The sequence below is a fragment of the Cyrtonyx montezumae genome, unplaced genomic scaffold (assembly GCF_038088225.1).
Source record: "Cyrtonyx montezumae isolate F1298 unplaced genomic scaffold, pur_monq_1.0 scaffold_11, whole genome shotgun sequence".
In the NCBI taxonomy this organism is placed as follows: Eukaryota; Metazoa; Chordata; class Aves; order Galliformes; family Odontophoridae; genus Cyrtonyx; species Cyrtonyx montezumae.
In genome coordinates, this window is record NW_027071837.1 from 4,748,405 (window position 1) to 4,761,135 (window position 12,731).

Below are 12,731 nucleotides of genomic sequence, written 5' to 3' on the forward strand. Positions count from 1 at the left end.
AAAGCAAAGGGGCATTGAGCAGAACTGCACCCAGAAAAAGACCATCAAAAAGGTAGAAACTTAGCTACCACCACACCATCTTAAAAAAGCACTTTGTAACGTTTCATTCTTGTACTTTAAAATCTGTCCCACACCTTACTCATTTGCCTGCACGTCCCAATCAATTAGTTTACGTCAAAGCCTTGTTACACGCACGGCGTTTTAATTGATTTACTCAAGTCAGTGAGCAAGGAATAATTACATCTTGGAAAATAATGCTGGGCAGAGTAGGGCAGCCTGCTTCGGTGCTGTGAGACTTAAAAGTTCAAAACAAAGGCAGATCTGGTTTCATCCCACACTTTAATTGTAAGCTTTCAACTGCCTGGTGCTCTGAGATGCTGCATTAGCTGCGCCTAATCAGCAGCCAGCCCACTGATGTGTCATATCAGGGCACACAGGGTATTAAGCCTACAAGCACAGTCATGTTTCATACAAAGATAATGTTTATCTGGTGATAAACTTATACTAATCAAAGAAGCATCAGCTTCAATTTATAAAGCATGAGCAATCCTCTCTACGTGGTAAAACAGAAAGATGCCCGTAGCAATACTGCAAGTCTGAACGCCAATTAGAAAATGCACATGGGACCAACAGATCCATAACTCATGGAGGTTTCAGACAGAGGGTCAAAATTTGACACCACTATCTATTAAAGACTCCATTCCCACCAGACATATCAAGGTGTTAACCATCTTTTAAGACCTTTGAGTCAAACCTTATGCTTTCAATAAAGGTAAAACATAATTAAGGAAAAGGTAAACATGAAGAGAGTGAAGGAGACTGATAGGCTTTTGGTGCCATAATTCCCAAAGCCAAATTCTGAAGCACCAACTACCGTTACACAGTGGAACTAACAGAGATGCAAAACAGCAGCAGCTCCATCCAAGGCCATCCAAGATTACACCTTGCAAGATTTCATGCCATACTCTGTCCACACATCTCCCAGACCACCTTTGAAGATGCAAACTAAACACAGGTTTCTGCTACCTTTTATTCGCCAACCATTTTCAATTGAGATCAAGTCTCAGGAGCAAGATGTATTTGTCTTACATACCTCACTCTCTATTAAGATCATGGGAGCTATCATGGCAATCTGTCCCACACACAAATTCTACACTGAAGCAACAAGCCTCTTCACAAAATATACAGTTGGTTTTAGCTGCCTTCAGCTTTACTTTAAAGCACAACATCAATTCAAAACAATTGCACTACTCTTTCTTTTTTTTCTCCAGAAGGGAGGAAAAAAGGGAAGAAAGGAGGAAAGGAGGAAAGGAGGAAAGGAGGAAAGGAGGAAAGGAGGAAAGGAGGAAAGGAGGAAAGGAGGAAAGGAGGAAAGGAGGAAAGGAGGAAAGACTCCACATTTGAAATATTCATCCTTCATTCATCACCACAGCGGTCAGCGCCATGGAATGCTGAGCATGACACGCTCTTACTGAGGATATCACTCAGCAAGACCAATACTGAGCGGCACAAATCACGTTTCAATCTCACCTGACAAGACACTGCTGGATCAAATGCTGTTCTTCATAAGGTGTCACCCAAATAAACAGAGATCAGCTTTCCAACTCTCACCTGCAGAGTTCAAACACACCCTACACACAGCAAAAATACAGATGTTTAAAGCTCTCAGCAGTCATTAGAGATCCTAGCAAAGAGGCCACAGGGCTTTAAGAAAAGATGTACAAAAGAACAGGGTAAATATTTTGTTCCGAGGGTAATAATTTGCTGAGGAATTGACGGATGCAGTTTGAATCATTTTACAGAAGAAAAGTCATGCACTGCAATCTCCTCCCAGTGATGGAGGCACCACCCTGACAAGCAGCTCGCTCACACAGGCTGCAATGAGTGGGATCAAAGTGTGCTAGGTTTTGCTGATTTCTTTCATGAGCCTTTTGTTGCTCCTTCCATCTCTCTCATTGCAGTCTCTTGCTCCTTCTGAAATGCATTTAATGTAAGAATTGGCGACAGTGGGAACATGACAGGAAATACAGTGTTCCCTGATAAAGGGCCCAAACCCGAGCACTAAGCGTAAATGTACCCGAGCAGGTAAATGAAAAGTAGAGCTGCTCAGTGCTTCTCACAACAGGGGGACAACAGGTTTGCTTTTTTCCAAGTGTTTTAAGCTGTCAAACCTGTGCACTTGCTATAAAAGCACAGCCTGGTGTTATTGCTCAGAGACAGGACTCTCCAGGATTCTTTTCCTTCAGTAATACCAAAGAAGATAATCCTGTTTATGCCATTATAAAACACAAATGCCAAAGTTCTCCCTTCAACTTGCTTTTATCAGTGAAGTCAAGATTTGGCAGCCAAATCCCGGGCAATCATATCTGATAATCAAGTCTGCTAGGAGAACACTGCAAATTCACTGGCTACACCTACAGCACACTGGTGAATGTACTCATCCTCTGTGACAGAGCATTGCAAAATGCAAGGAGTACTTCCAGACTTCACTTCTGTGAGTCTCAGTGCTGGCTGGCACTGATGAAACATGCCAGCTTCCATCAGCCTGGGCATTAGGTCAGCCTTGTCTCACCCTGGTGAGATTTATTTATTTTAAATAGTAAATGGAAAGCCAGCCTCTCAATCACAGAAGGAATGTGATCTGAAGACTTCACTTAAACAAGCAGTTTCAACACACACAAGGCAGAGTTTAGGTACCACAAAGGTAATTCCCACTCAGTGCACTCATGAGGTGAAAAATCATGCTAGATGACATCAGGTTTTGTTGGATCCACCAGCTTTCTAAAATAACTATTGCTTTCATTTTTTGGAAGTTTGAGTTTTAAATGCGTAAAGCAGGTTCTGTCAGTACAGATCAGGATCTCCTTGCCACTTTCCTTGCCACTCTTCTGCCAACCTGCAGAACACCTCACTGTTAAAAAGCAAGGCAGTCAGCTCGGTGCATCAACCCCACATGCAAAGGTATTTATCTACTCAGTACACATAACTGCTTCAGTAGAGCAAATGGTTTTGCTAACAGTGATGACAAAGACAACTCTCTGTCCTTCCGTGAAGAGCCCTAGCACTGCGACAGATTCATAAGGCACTTTTCTTCCTTATGCCTCTCCAGCTCCATCTCTGCATCACTGCTGACCTCATCCCCTCCACAAGCCCAGCTCCACCAAAACCCTTCCCATTGCTTGTGCCCTGCCAAAGCCACCTCCATCACTTCTTTTAAGGTCTTCATAAATCCATGCCCTACAGTGAAAAAATACATAGCTGTGCTACTATTACAGTCCTGGAAACAGTGATAAATTATGCCCATAATATCCCCTCTTCTATTACATTTTTTAGATTCCTCGTGCTCCCCAGAGCCTTTTATAAGCTAATTTTCTGACATTCAATGTTTCGCAGGATTTGCTTTCTCCTGCCACTCCATCACACTTTCTCCCCTTTGCGTTCTCATCCCTGTTTCTTATTCCTCCTGCAAATCTCAAAGCAATTGCAAATTTATCCTCCACCATACAATGTGCACTGAAATAAAAACAATACTCCTCCAATCCAAAGGCCTATACAAAACCTCCCTGTCTCTCTTCTCATCTTCCTGCCATCCTCCGCACCACTGACTTACAAAAGAAATTGAATTAACTGTTATATTCTAAAATCTATTCCTACCACTGACCAGAAAGAAATCACTTCAGCACTACTGAACATTCTTATGAAATGATCCCAGCTTGGACTGGAGGGCTTCTCGGGCTGAGGGTGGAACGAGGACACAGGTTGAGCTCAGATCCTTTTCCTCAAAATAATTCCAGTCTCCCTCTATTTCCTGAGCAGCTTCAAAGCAGTTTTATTATGTCTGGGGGAACAAATACAAATCTTTAAACTCGGAAAGTTTTGTTGAATCAGAACGGACAATTTTCACATCTTGGCATAATTCTGCTTTCTTCAACATTCACTGCTGCCATGTAATTTATGTGTCCTAAACAAGAATATCTGCTCTCTGAACTACAAGAAGTACAATTTTATGTTCCTCCTACCTTCTACGGAGTTGCCTCCTTTCTGCTCATATACAGGTTCCCACACAAGCATCCACAAAAGTCCTACTACTTGGTTCCCTTTGTGAAAGGCCTGTTATTTAAGCCAGCTCATTACTCCCAACACAACAGAAACCATTTAAGAGAAATTCCTCTCTAAGACAGGCCTAGAAACCAAAGCTGGAAAGCTGGTCTATTCACTGACCTTCCCCCTCCATCCAAGGAAAAAGAAGGATGCAGCTTCCCAGTGACCAACTACCACATGCTTATAAGTTCAACAGGCCAAATAACAAACATACTCAGCCATTCAAATACCAAAAAAAAACCAACCACCAAACAACAACAACAACAACAAAACAGATTAAAGCTTTATTGCCCTCCCCAGACAGGTGGGATCCCAGGGATGAGTTGTACCTCATCCACAAAACCTCAGCTTCTGGGACTGGCTTTAGCCTTCCTGCCTCTGTAGCCTTCCTGTTAGGCAAACAAGTAATCTGCTATTTAATTCTCTTTGACATATTTCACTTATTAATCCCCTCTCACAGATTTCCAAAAGTCTTTTTTCTCAGGAAACAAACGGAGGTCATAGGAAAAAAGGAAAAGAGCAGCAGCAAAGCAAAGTCCCTCTAGTTCTCCTTGGCCGATCACTTGAAAATAGCTAGCTATTTTTGGCAGGCTCTGAACATTCAGTCACTGGTACACAAGATGAGAAGCGAACGTAAGTAGAGCACGTGGCAAATAAACCTGCACTGACTGTGCATCAGTAGGGTGGCAGCAACTTTTCTCCTGTTTAAGATCAGACGTGCTGCTTTAACATCTGCAGCGAGGGGAGCACCTGCTCTGTACCACATTCTCACACGATTAAAAATTGTGGTTACCCTCAGACACACCAACACTGCCACAAACACAACCCCAAAAAACCAACATAGCTTTATTTCACTGGGAGACTTTCACAGTTCAGGTATACCAGCTCTGAACCCATAAACGTGGTGTTGGCTTGATGTGGCATTTGGCTCCATCAGAGCTTCTCATCCTGTCGCAGCACTCAGAGGAACAAAGCATAAGCGACAGCAGTTTGGAGCACCGTGTGTAATTACAATTAAAAAATTTAACATTCTCAAAGCAGGACTGGAGCACAGCTTGAGCAGATTGCAAGTGCAAGAGCAACGTAAGAAATTCATACATTTAAAAAACAGAAAAGACAGTTGTATGGAAATTGCTAGCTGGCACAGAATCCAAAGTAAAAATGTTTCTTGCGTAAGCAAATTGACAGCACATTGACAACACAGGGAAGTCCTGCATGAGCTACCTGAACAGAATATTCCCACCATTCCAAAGCACTGTGTGACTGCGAGCAGTGTAGGATGGAGGGCACTCACAACTGCTCTCTGCTATCCCTCTCCTGGCTTCCTTTCTGACCCCCTCATTTCCTTTCCATTATATCTTTCTTCTTACTTTTTTTTTTTTTATTTTTTTAACTGAAGACACCTTGCATTTCTTCCCTTCATTAAGTGGAAGTCAGAAATACTTTCAAGACATCACCTCCAATGCTAGAGGAAAAACTCCGAAGATTCAATATACAAAACTAATAGAAAAACGGAAGGAAAAAGAAATAATCGATGCTTGTCAGCTACTGACCACCTAGATTTGCAAAAATGGGCTACAGTTGCGGGGGAAATCATGCAGAACACCTGAACTTCTGTAATTAAACCAGGGGCATGGTTAATATCTAGATGAGCCCCATGGAACTACAAGAGATCCCAGCAACCACCACCTGAGGAGCTGAAGTCCCCGGTGAAGCTGCTGACGTGCCAGGAAGGGTCCTCCTTTCTTCTCACCATCCAATTCCACTTTAATTGGCAACAAGTTGCATTAACTTTCCAAGTCTTTTGTCTGTGCCAGTTATCAGTAAGTGATCTCCCTTGGTTTTATCATCTCAGCCCACAGGCTTTTCCATCTCCTATTCTCCCCATCCAGCAGAGGTATGTGAGAGCCCACCCAGCCAAGGTCACCTCACTGCACAGTCAGCCCTCTGGCACAGTGTTCTGAGGAGCTGGAAGGTAGAAAGATAATCCCATGGATACTGTCTCTACTGCTGATATAAGTCAGCACCTCCTCTGCCAGCCTTGGTTGTTAAATGAAGACAGTTCAACAATGCCACTGAACTCCCCGCGTTGGTGACTACAAACGATGCACAGAAACCAAGTGGTCACTTTACAAAAGCCAGCAAATGCTCACAGACTACTCACATCAGATGAGTGTTATGTGATGCATAAGTTCGATCTGATCCCGCTAAAGCAAAGCAATATGTCCTAAAGCAGTCAACAACTTAAAGCACACGTATCAACAGTACCAAGTACAGGTTAAACGGTTCATTCTTAAAGCAATTGACCAAGTTACGCCAAGCCTCGGGTGAAAATCACCCGGAGATTACTTGGGCCACGGAGCAATCTCTATAAATACACCTTCATTTTAGCTGCAGTCAACACGACGGCATCAAAGGTAATGAACCACCACTAGTTTGAATTTAGCTGATCTTGAGCAGCGCGTGTATGATGCATCGCAGACCGGTGCTATTTCAGGAGCATCTCCTCTTCCCACTTCAGTTCAGTCCCTCTGCTCCCTCCCACCTCGGGAGGATGCTCTAATTATTCAGACGACGCAAGCAGCGTTCAGCCCGTGCCAGCCCTTCCTTCCTTTAGCACTGACCTTGCCTCGCACATCACTCTCACAAAACTAATTAAGTGAAGAGCAGTCTCACTTTACACTCTTTGTGAAAAGAACTGAATTGTTACCCTGCCTGAGGGTGCAATTCAAATTATTTTCAGCTTCATTTCTCTCAGCAAAACAATACAAATATTGAGCAAGAAACCAGACCAAACAGCAATGAAGCTCTTTATACGTGTCACCATCAGAAATAAAGAAACAGGAAAAAAAAAGGAACCAACATACTCCTTCAGCTATTTCACTTTGATTGTTTTTTTTGGTTTTTTTTTTAACGTACATATTTTCATGAAAGCTTGACCAAGATCTATGTTTGGGAGCAGCAGGGCATCTTTTTAGGACAGATTTAGCTGATGCAAGAAGAACGCTACTTGGGGCACAAAGAACCTAGAGCCAGGCTTGGCTAAAAGGGATCCAAGCATCTGGGAAAGCTTCTGTCCCACAAAACAGATGTAGAATTGCTGAATCCCTAAATATATCCAGAGCCAAACTGTACACATCACACACACCCCTAATCTCAGGGCAATGTATGGAGCAATTCCTCTCCAATATACATTAATGCACAAACACAGATCCTGGTCTGAAAATACTTGGCTGTGGGTTCTTCAGGATGGGAAAGTCTTCCTCCCAGATTGACAGATGTTTTGTTTGAACGCAGGCCGGGCCACACATTTCAGTGCACAGAGGAGTTTATGACAGCCTCTGCTCGCTGCCTGCAGGAAGAGACTGAGGAACAGGATTTGCCACATCTTTGCTCCTGAGGAAGTGGCTCATAACATACAGCTCGGGAACTAACTCCTTCCCTCAACACTCCATAGCAATAACATAGAATGAAGAACAGAAGAAGAAAATTAACATTAATTTGACCCAAGACTGCACTACAGCACTAAATTCCCACAGTGCACGGGTAAGACCACTGCCTTGCAGGAAATCACAGTAAAAATGGCACAAACGCATTTACTGACAAGTCTCCAGCATCCTGCGGGCCACAGACCAGAGAAGCCAGAAATCTGAGCCATACAAATCTGTATGCATCTGCTGTGGATGCTGCTATCCACACCTTGCAGCCCCCTGTGACGCTCCGTGGGGCTCCGCATCACCTAGCCTTCATCTGCCTGGGAGTTCATCCTTTGAAGATGGGATTTTTATATCCACCAAGAAGCAACTATAACTAAATCACCCTCTGGAAGCCAAGAAGAGATGGCTATCTATTACTACCTCCAGGACCAGAGGAGCAGTTTGCCATGAAGCAGCAGCTGTATGAGAACTGACATTATCACAAGCCCCAAGGCTTGGAGCTTGTACCTGAAAGCGTTGCCTTACTGTGGATTTCTTCAGCTAACACTGAAATCAGTCAGAAAGCATTGGCAGGATTTGGCTTCCTCATCTCAAAAGCAGTGTCCATTTTCTAATTGCTGGTGTTTTACCAACAGATGTCAGGGAACACCGTCTTGGGATTTAGAGAGAAGGATACCTTTTACAGAGAGTTACTGTAGTTTGGGGAACCAAAAACAGATAAAGATAATGAGTCATAACAGGAGGTAGTTACTGTAAATATTCCAAGCATGGGCACATTAACAACCACCCACTAATCAGAGGCAACGCCACAGGCAGACACTGAGAACTCCCACTGGTGTCACTGGGAATTTTGAATGGATCAGGACCTCAGCCAAGAGCTGAGTATCTATTGTAACCCACAGTGTTAATATCCAGGATGGGCTGGGTCGCGTTTCAGATTTTGGCTGTCACTTCCCAGTGGGCGATGCAGGCATCTATTCAAAGGGGATCTGCAATCTCAGCTTTCAGACAGGAGACGCAGAGATGTTTTTGAAATGGGAAGTGAAGAAGTTAAAACCACTGAGTTTAACTACTCATTCTTCAGCATCTGTAAATGCTTCTGACACAAATACAAGCACTGAAGCAGAGGACAAACCTCTGCCCAAACAGAGCCGCCAGACTGCGGCTGGCAAAGGGCTGTGGGTTTTTTGGTGGCGGTGGTTTTGATCTGGGATGCAAAAGCATTGGCACCCACACTTTTGACAAAGCCTCCCAGCACAGCTCCCAGTGCACCAACACCATGCTCCCTTCCCCCTTCCTGCACCGCTCTGCACTTGCTGCTAATTTTGATTCTGTGGCCTCAGACCAAGACGTGGTCAGCTTACACGTCGCCTCCGTGCCACTCTTCTTCAGCCCCTCAAGTAAGTTGCTTTCCCATGATTCAGTACTATAGAAATATAACTGTTGAGATCAGCTTCTTTATTTTTGTCAGCTTTTCTACAGACCTTTCAATCATAAGCTGCATTATACTACGTTCCCATAAAGCCAGGGAAAGCAGTAATAGATATGTCAAAATTCTGACTTCTATTTTTCCTGCCAGCTGATTTCTTTAAGTGCTTTGTTTTCTCCTGTCACTAAATTAGAACAGTACCTGTATTTCCAAAGTCTTCACCCTTACTGTCACTATTTCAATAGGCTCTTCTCACATTAGAGCTATCAGCTCAGAAAATACTCCTCCCATTCTGCTTTCTGGAGAAGAAAATATAGTCTGTATTTTGTCACCGCTTCTGGCTGAGGTTATCAGACTTCTGGACAAAGCCACCCAACTTCCTCGCAGTGACAACAAAGTGACTGGAAGAGACCTGCCCGTGTCTGGCCTGACAGGGGAAGATGACAGCACATAATCCAATTGGCGAAAAGAAAGCCAAATGCAGATGAATCCATTCCTCGGATTTAGTTTCAGATTCTCTCTGCCATCCCTTGGCTTTTCTTGGAGGAGCCACACAAATTGCAAAACAGCCTCTGGAAAGAGTTTGGCTGCAACGTTGGGCAGCACGAGCTCTTTACGGCCCGGATCCAAAGCCCGAGGAGGACTGCAGCTTCTCAGCTCACTTGCCAATGCCCTACATTCTCCTGCTGCCCTGTGCTTCTCATCAAAACAAGAGGTTAACAAAATCTCATTCAAAACAGGAGACACTGATACATCCCCAAAGAGAACACTGGGGACACTGGATGTGCTGCTCTTGAACTGCAAAGCTAAGGCTTTTGGGGGGAGATTTGGGGATAGCCCCCCATCTGGCCCCATGGCAGCTACACACAGCAGCTCCATAGCTCAGAAGGAAGATGCACGGAAAGGTGGGCGTCCCTGACTGCAGAACATTAACCCACAAGCTGTGTGGAGACTAGGAAAGCTAACTCTTGAACATTCACAGGCAGTTGTGAAAGCTGACAAGTTTAGAGCAGAAGAGTCCTCACGGGATTTTCCAGGCAGGACTCAGAATGTCTGAAGAGAGAACGTGCTGCCCCTCTTGGGTTTAAGAGAAAAATGCCACAAGAGCTATTCCTTTAAAGCAGGTTTTGGTACTTCTGTCACAATGTACAACCCCCTGAAGCCAGCACAGGCTCTATGCGATCCAATCCCACTGAAAATATCCAAGGTGAGAAGTTACTACGTGCACCATAGTGCTGTTTCCTACCAAAATGCTCAGGCTCTGCATCTTTCAGGCTCCTTGATGCAGACTCACCTAAAAGCAGGTGGTAGAAAGTGCCACTCAGCAGCCAGCAGGAAGCAGCTCCTTGTCTCAGGGCAGAGCGTGGCCCTCTGAGTTGTGCAGATCCCTGCTGCACAGACCCAGCCCGAGCTCCTTGGGGGAGGAGAGCTCACACTGCTCTCACTAACAAAGAATTCAGTGTCTGTTGTGCAAACCCACGTTCACAGCAGGTATTAAAATCACTTTGTGTATCCTGCAAGATGAGATTGACCCTGTGCTATCTAAAGCAAGCCTCTACTCCGTGGTGACAGAAAAAGTTTTTTCTTGCTGTCCCCAAAGGAGCATGTCCATCGCCTGTACCAACAGCTTCCCTGAGCATCCTGACGATGTGCACCTCCTGTCACCACAGGAATCACAGCTCTGTGTGTCTCTACTCCATACTGTCTCACCAGCAGCACATGCAACTGCCTGTGGCCCAGCACTGGGAAACACACGTGTCACAAGGGCTGCACACAGGCAACTTCAAACACAAAGACGTCAGTGAGATGCGTGATCACAGCACGGAGTGGGGGACGTAAGTTAAAGAACAAGTTCTCACTCAAGTATGGCAAACCCTTTGCGGGCTGGACTGTAACAACCCTAAATGATGCAAAATAATACCTCAGAAATGCAGGAATCTTTTGTTCTGTGTTATGCGATAAATTATTTAAAGGGCATTTTGGTGAATAAGGCCAATGTTAACAATTAAAAAAGCCCGAACAGATATGCAACAGCAAAGAAAGTAATTTAAAGACAAACAGAATGAGAAAATGAAAGGTTTTTGCAATGTATCTGAATGAGCTTTGGTATTTTTGTGCAATAAAATAAGGAAAGACCTGATGAAACTACCAAGGGTCTTAACAAGATGTAACTGAAGGAGAAAGATAGGGCTAAAAAGAAGTACACAACGCGAGGTGTTACACGCCAACTTCCGAGATCAAGAAACTCGGAAGTTTGTCGCTGGTTTTATAAAGATAAAAATAAATAAATAACAAGAACCAGAAGGATGGACTGTTTGCGTTTGGCCGCCCGGACTGCAAGAAAGTAAACGACGGCAGGGAGTCCCCTCGTCTCCTACCAGACGAAGAAGCGAGGAACTGCTGTCTTCCTTCACGCCAGGAGCGTGCCCTTCGCCTGCCTATCCCACCAGCAGCAGCGTGCCGCACCGCCGCACACGCATCTCCCAACACACGGGGGAAAGAACTACTCCCGGGATGCCCCCCCACCCCAACCCGCACACACGCGCTGCCCCAAGCGGGTTCCCACGGCCCTGAGAGCCGCAGAGCCACCTGTGCGTGCCCCCAGGAGCGGGGCACCCCGATAAAGAGAAGGGGGGGGGTCCACATGCAGCCCTCGCCCCCCGTCTCCATGGCGATCTCCCAGCACGGTTTGCGGGGAGGGCTGGGGGGCGGAGGGGGACACGCACTTTCGTGCCGCATTGAGTCGGGCCGCCCCCCCCCTCCCTCAGTGCCCCGCACGCCGGGCACCGCTCTCTCATCCGTGCTACGAGCGAGGAGAGGGGGGGGTCCCCCCAAAGTACGGACTTGCAGCCGGAGCGATGTCCCCCCCCCCCCCCTCCTCCGCCAGCGGTGAGGTCGGGCTGCCCGCGGTCGGGCCAGGGAACATGCTGGGGAGCGGAGCGGCTGCGCCTGCCTTACCCTTGGAAGCATCTTTCTCTTCTTTGGGCTTGATCACCTTCCCGCTCATAGACCCCAGCTTGGGTGGGAAAATCCCCGGGAGCTTCGCGGATTCCGGCTGGACCCAGAGAAACCTCGGGCGGGGTGCAGCGTGCGTGCAGGAGGGGAGGGGGGAACGGGGGGGGGGGGATCCTCTCTACGCCGAAAAGGCAGAAATCACACGAAGGGAAAAGGGAGGTGGAGAGAGAAAGAGAGAGAGAAAGCGAGAGGGAAAATAATAAATAAATAAATAATAAAAAGATAATGATAAAAGGAAGAGAGGAGGCGGCGAGCTGCCCGCTCCCCGGCGCGGCGGTGCTGCGGGAGCGGAGCGGGCGCTGAGCGGGGGCTCCGGGGGCTCCGGCAGCCGCAGCACCGAGCCCCTGCGCCGCTCTCCGTGCCGGAGACAAAAGCGATTTTCCCTGTGTGTGCCTGCCTGGCCCCGGCCCCCTCCTTCCCCCGCCTCTCTCCGGCTCTGCCTCCCCTCCCCAGGGCCAGGGAAGCGCAGCCGGTCCTGGGAGTGCCACCGAGCAGGGAAGGGGAGGGGGGAAGGGTGTAAGAGGGGGGAGCGCCTGGGAGGTTTGGTTAAGCGTGTTGGTTTTTTGGTTGGGTTTTGCTTTTTGTTCGCATCCTCCCCTAACGATAATGGGATGGAGCAGCAGAGCTGCAGCCAAGGATGGGAGGAGGAGGAGGAGGACGACGCGAGCGTTCAGCACTGCAGAAGAGGCGGCAGGTTTACAATAAAGAGCCGGAGCTGTCACCTCCGATCCCTTTCCTCCTCCTCCCCC

At 46.5% G+C, this 12,731-nt stretch overlaps 1 protein-coding gene across 1 annotated transcript in view; it reads right to left on the reverse strand.

The window, feature by feature from the left end:
• The window catches only part of FGF13 (fibroblast growth factor 13), a 213,363-nt gene extending 201,303 nt beyond the window's left edge, over positions 1-12,060 (reverse strand). Inside the window, exon 1 of the mRNA XM_065729469.1 lies at positions 11,926-12,060. Within this exon, the coding sequence (XP_065585541.1) occupies positions 11,926-11,974 (49 nt within the window). The 5' untranslated portion in view covers positions 11,975-12,060. The remainder of the gene's footprint in view (positions 1-11,925) is intronic.
• Between the last annotated feature and the right edge of the window lie 671 nt (positions 12,061-12,731).